Genomic DNA, 6598 nt, shown 5'->3' on the forward strand with positions numbered 1-6598 from the left:
CTACAAAAATGTGGAATTTTGTATTTTTTTGCCAGAAGGCAGATCACGGATGCGTGTTTATTATTATTATTTTTTTTTTTCCAGGGGTATCGACCCAGTTGTTCTAGAATGCTGTAAGAGGGCTCATTCTAACGGTAATGAAAAGTTCTAGTGCCCTTTTGAAGTGACCAAGAAATTGGAGGGCACCTAGGCCCCCTCCCACGCTAATTATTTCCCCAAAGTCAACGGATCAAAATTCTGAGATAGCCATTTTATTCAGCGTAGTCAAAAAACCTGATAACTATGTCATTGGGGACGACTTACTCCCCCACAGTCCCCATGGGAGGGGCAACAAGTTACAAACTTTGACCAGTGCTTACATATAGTAATGGTTATTGGGAAGTGTACAGGCGTTTTCAGGAGGATTTTTTTGGTTGGGGGGTGGGGTTAAGAAGAGGGGGATATGCTGGGGAAACTTTTCATCGAGAATTTGTCATGGGGGAAGAAAATTTCCATGAATGGAGCGCAGGATTCACTAGCACTATTTAAAAAAAACAATGAAAAATAAATATGAAAAAGTTTTTTCAGCTGGAAGTAAGGAACAGCATTAAAGCTTAAAACGAACAGAAATTGTTACTCATATGAGGGGCTCACCTCCTCCTAATACCTCGCTCTTTACGCTAAAGTATTTTTAGTAATTTCAACTATTTATTCTACGGCTTTTGTGATTCAGGGGTCATTCTTAATGAATTGGGACAAAATTTAAGCTTTAGTGTAAAGAGCGAGGTACTGACGAGGGGGCGAACCCCCTCATATATGTAATAAAAACATGAGAATACAAAAGTTCTTTACGTAACCTAATTTATAAGTTACGTAAATCTTTTACTAATAAAAAGATTCGTATAAAATTAAAAGTTCTAGTTGCCTTTTTAACTAACCAAAAAATCGGAGGGCAGCTAGGCTTCCTCCTACGCTCTTTTTTTCTCAAAATCATTCGATCAAAATTATGAGAAAGCCATTTAGCCAAAAAAAAAAAATATGCAAATTTCGTTTTAATTATTCCTCTGCGGAGAGCCAAAATCAAAACATGCATTGATTCAAAAACGTTCAGAAATTAAATAAGAAAAACAAGTTTTTTTAACTGAAAGTAAGGAGCAACATTAAAACTTAAAACGAACAGAAATTACTTCGTATATGAAAGGGGCTGCTTCCTCATCAACGCCCCGCTCTTTACGCTAAAGCTTTTTACTGTTTTAAAAAGAAGAATTGAGAGAAAGAGTCAAACTTTTGCGTAAAGAGCGGGGCGTTGATGAGGAAGCAGCCTCTTTCATATACAAAGTAATTTCTGTTCGTTTTAAGTTTTAATGTCGCTCCTTACTTTCAGTTAAAAAACGTGTTTTTTATTTATTTAATCATTGTATAAAGTGAAATAGCTTATTTTATGCAGTTGCGACTTGGCCACTGAAGGCACTTTATCTCGATGATATGGAAATCTCTGACCACCGCTGTCTACGCAAAATCCTGATGATCGTTATTCCGATAGAATCTCTAAGCTTGATGTGCGTCACCGCTGCTGAATCATCGAGCCCATCAGCACGATTATCAAACAGAGAAGACTGCAATGGCTCGGCCATATCCTGAGAAGACCCAATGACCGCATAATCATGCAAGTGCTTCTAGTGGTTCCTTTGCCAGATTGGCGTAGGCGACCTGACCGCCAGGTCTATAATTCTTCTATAGAAGAATTAGTAGACATTTGTCAAAAATGACCTTGACCTTATTAGAAATTTTTGAAACTGGTAGCGCTAGCTCCGGTTTGCTGAAGAAATCTGGCGCAAGACCACGATAAATAGGTATCAACCATAAGGAGTCTTTTAGATACTGTATGATGTGTCCTCGTCTGGTCCCGCAGCAACTACACGTAAATAAATAAATTAGTTTAGTTAAATGAAGCTTAAAATAGATATCAGGAAAAATTTTATGGACTAAGAAGGAAGGTATCACTCCCATAGCACCCTTACTCAGGGTTAGCCTGAATGAAGGAAGATGAGAGCTTATTTCCTACTTCCTCCCCTTTCACACCCCTTGGACTTAAGGAATTATATTTACCTGAAAGTTAATGGAAAATAAGACAACTTTGGCGTTGAAATACGCTCTCTTAGGGATCTGCTCCCCACCTTCTTCACAATGACCAGACGCCCCCTAGTGAATATTAGCTGATGCACAATTATACTCTTCTTCTTTCTTCTTATTTATCTTAATTTCTCTTCGGTTGCTCAATTTTCAATTTGGGGAAGTGTTCCCGGGGGAATTGTCTGCGGGGGGATTCTCCAGAAGGAATGCGCTGGACCCATGATATTAATGTCGTAAAACAATGCACACAAGGATTCAAAAACAGGGGAACAGTTCCAGCTTACCCAGCCTATTCTCGTCAGAAAATTAGAGGAGTAGTAAAAGAAAGTAGAAAGCTAAATTAAAGGAAATGATACTTCTTGGTTGCAATAAAGAGTGAAGTATTGAAAAGAAAGTGGTGAAGGAGGATCAAAAAGTAGTTGAGTTAGCCAAATGCTATATATATATATATATATATATATATATATATATATCATGAAAAGAGAAATCACCAATGCTACAGCACAAACACAAAAAAAAAAAAAAAGAGACAGAAGGAGAGAAGGAAGACTGTTTTCCTAAATTAGTGATTAATATAGACCAGCACTTGAATGAGGCCTTAACCCTACTCATCCATACAATCACATAGGTCAAACAGCATAGCCACACACAATCAACCATAAAGAATATTCCATGGACAGGCAGTCATGTCGTCAATAAGTAGACAAATAATTCAGAGGCAACACCCAACATAAGGGCTCATCAGGAGAATACACTGGCCTATATAGGGTTATATAGGGTTATATATATATATATATATATATATATATATATATATATATATATATATATATATATATATATATATATATATATATATATATGTATATATATATATATATATATATATATATATATATATATATATATATATATATATATATATATATATATATATATAATAATTATATAATTTGATATAATACAAAACACATTATATCAAGTAAAACGTAGTAAAAGTAAAAATAGATTTACCTAAAAATATCTCAGAATCTGGCTTTACGTAATTCTATAACAAACAGTAAAACCACAATTCAGATAGTGGCAAAACCAAAATTTCCAATTTCTAGAACAAATAGATAAATCCTAAAAATAAATTATTGTTCAAATACATTTTGCAATAAATGAGACACGTGCATCACTCTCTGAGAACGTGAATTATCATTTATCAGTTTTCTTTCTGGGAACAGATGATTTTCTGTTAATGTCAAAACAGACATGTCTGAGTTCAGTAAAGGCTTTTTTGCTTTGTTTCTTTGTGCGTTAACTTTCGTTAAGGGTGACACAACACTTTCAAGTGTTGATTGTATTGGTAAGAATGGGACAATTCACGATTTTTCAGAATTGGATTTACTTGAACAAAATAGAATCGAGTTGTCCGACTTCAGTGGAAAGGTAAATATTATTTTAATATCACTGACAGTTGTTGCTTCCTCAGTAAATTAAATAAAAAAAAACAAGTTTTATTTAACTGAAAGTAAGGAGCGACATTAAAACTTAAGACGAACAGAAACTATTCAGTATATGAAAGGGGCTGTCCCCTCCTCAACGCTCCACTGTTTACGCTAAAGTTTGACTCTTTCTCACAACTCTACTTTTTAAAACAATAAAATATTTTCTTTTGTTTGTCGCTCCTTACTTTCGGTTAGTTTTTTTTCTAATCAAATTCAGAAAATTTTTGAAGTAATATAGGTTTGAAGATTGCTCATCATAAATGAATAATTAAAGTGATTTGCGTATTAATTTACTTTTTTTAACTAATAAGAACCTTATACTAACCTAAGTTTTATTTTTGTTCCAGTTATTTAAGAATGACTCCTGAATCACAAAGGCTATTTAAGTAGAATATTAACTTGCGTAACTTTTAAAAGTTAAAAAAACTTTAGCGCAAGAGCGGGCTATTGAGGAGAGGTAACCCCCCTCATATACGTAATATTGTCTGTTCATTTAAGTTTTGATGTTGCTCCTTACTTTCAGTATAAAAAATCACTTTCAGTTTTTATTTAATTTCTGATCATTTTTTTAAATGCTAGGAATTCCGGCGTCCCCTTCATGGGAAATTCTCTTCCCAATTAAAATTACTCCATAGAAAGATCCTACTTAAAAGAGCACTAGAACTTTCAATTTTGTTCGAGTGAGTCCTCTCGCAATATTCTAGCCCCACTGGGTCTATACGATCAACCTTAAAAAAAAAAAAATAATAAAACACGCATTCGTGATCTTTCTTCTGGTAAAAAATTACTAAATACAGCATAATACAGTATACTATAGCATGAATTACTACAAAATTTTCTCAAAATTTCCATTGGGTGCGCTTGGGGAAAATACGGCACGGGGAATTGGCTGCCCTCCGATCACTTTGAATCTTAAAAATGGCACTAGAACTCCTCATTTCCAATCCAATGAGCCCCCTCCAAAATTTATACAACCACTCTTTCCATAAGAAAACTTCATATATCCTCGGGGAATAGCTTACAACTTTTGCGCTGAGGGCTGTTGGGGGGGGGAGGTTGCCTTCCTCAAAGACACAATTTCTAGATCTTTCAACTATGTTGAGTAAAATGGCTATTTCAAAATTTCGATTGGATGTGTTTGGGGAAATTGTGGATGGGTGAGGGGAGGGCTGGTTGTCCATCGAACTTTTTACCAACTTTTTTCTGTCCATCTCTTTTTACCATTGAAAAGAGCCTTAACCCTTTCAATTTCCAATTGAATGAGCCCTTTTCGAAGTTTCTGCGACAACAAATAGTCATTTCGAAATTTCTATCAGATATACTTCGTGAGAATACGACGTGGGGGGTATCTGCCCTCCAATCACGTTGAATCTTAAAAGAGGCTCTAGAACTTTTAATTACCAATCTAATGAGCCCCATCCAAAGTTTATATGACCACCCTTTCTATAAAAATCCTTTTTGCCCCTAGGACGTAGCTTACAACCCTTGCCCCGAGGACCATGGGGGGTTGTCCTACAAGACATAATTTCCAGACCTTTCAACTACGCCAAACAAAAATATGGCTATCTCAAAATTTTGATTGGATGTGTTTGGCGAAATTATGGGTGCGGGAGGGGGGTTGGTTGCCCTCCAATCACTTCGACCGTTAAAAAGGGCACTAATTCTAATTTTCATTCGAGTGAGCCCTTTTTGAAGTATCTGCAACAACTCCTTCTATATGAAGTGCCCTGGTCTAAAAAAAAAGATAAATAAGACATTGTGCCGGCATCTCTCTTTAAATAAAACAATTAAGATAATAAAAATGATAATGACAATAATGATATAAAAATCACGAAAAACAATCATTCAAAATACCATAAAAGTAACTTTAATTTTTAAAATTGTGTTGTAATCAAAAAATACTTTTTATAGATTTTGACGCACCACACGCATTAGCTCCTGTCTTGATTGGTGTAATGGTTTATCTTAATTGTCGAATAACGGTAATAAGTACCCTAAGTACCCTTGGCTCTCTGACAATACTAAAAATAAAGCAGATAGCAATATTAATATTTACAACGAACAGAAATTATTACGCATATGAGGGGGTTTCCCCTCGTCAATACCTCGCTCTTTACGCCAAATTTTTTTCAGTAATTTTAAAAGATCTATTTATACTAATTAAACTGCCTTTGTGATTCAGGGGTCATTCTTAAAAAATTGGAAAAAAATTCGAATTATAGCATAAAATGTGAGGTGCTGACGGGGGTGGGGGGTAAATCCCCTCATATACGTAATAATTTCTGTTCATTTTAAGTTTTAATGTTGCTCTTTACTTTCAGTTGAAAAAAAACTTGTGTTTTATTTAATAATGTTTAAAATCCTGAGAAAACCAGCTCCTTCTTCATGGAAAATTCCTTCCCCCTGCAGACAATTCCTTCGTGGACAGTTATTCCCACATAAAATACCAAATGATAAATACCACATGACTTCTATTACACTATTTACGACTTGATTGTTATCAAAAAATTTTAACAGCTAAAATCTACTGCTGCACTAGGAAGTTTCTCATTTTTTAAATTTAATTTATTTATTTCCAGTATGTTTTGGTTGTAAATGTTGCTACCTACTGAGGTCTTACACACAACTATATTGATTTGAATGCAATGAAAGACACTTTCAATGGCACCCTTGAAATCCTTGGATTTCCTTGCAACTTGTTTGGCCAGGTAATTCTCTTTTAATTTCACTTGTTACCTATATAATTTAGCTTTTGTTATTAAGATACGCTTTAGAGCTATCATAAACCCCAGGTCTTCCCTTGCCTCCAAAGAAGGGACTTGGGGCATCACCAAGAAGTCTCTGGTCTTCTCGGAATCCTGCTGCTGCAAGGACACCTTCTCACTAGGATTGCAGGGACGTGTTAAAATACTACTGCCGTTAAAAACTCACCCGCAGCACCAAGCCGCCTTAGGCCGACGCAGCTACGCACGTTCCTCCTCTATCCCAATCTG

General features: G+C 35.3%; 1 protein-coding gene across 1 annotated transcript in view; it reads left to right on the top strand.

The window, feature by feature from the left end:
• The first annotated feature begins 3287 nt into the window (after window positions 1-3287).
• LOC136024782 (epididymal secretory glutathione peroxidase-like) overlaps window positions 3288-6598 on the top strand; it is a 26482-nt gene continuing 23171 nt past the window's right edge. The window contains exons 1-2 of the mRNA XM_065700239.1: window positions 3288-3546; window positions 6185-6313. Coding sequence (XP_065556311.1) covers window positions 3370-3546; window positions 6185-6313 — 306 coding nt within the window. The 5' untranslated portion in view covers window positions 3288-3369. The remainder of the gene's footprint in view (window positions 3547-6184; window positions 6314-6598) is intronic.

The sequence above is a fragment of the Artemia franciscana genome, chromosome 3 (assembly GCF_032884065.1).
Source record: "Artemia franciscana chromosome 3, ASM3288406v1, whole genome shotgun sequence".
Classification (NCBI taxonomy): Eukaryota; Metazoa; Arthropoda; class Branchiopoda; order Anostraca; family Artemiidae; genus Artemia; species Artemia franciscana.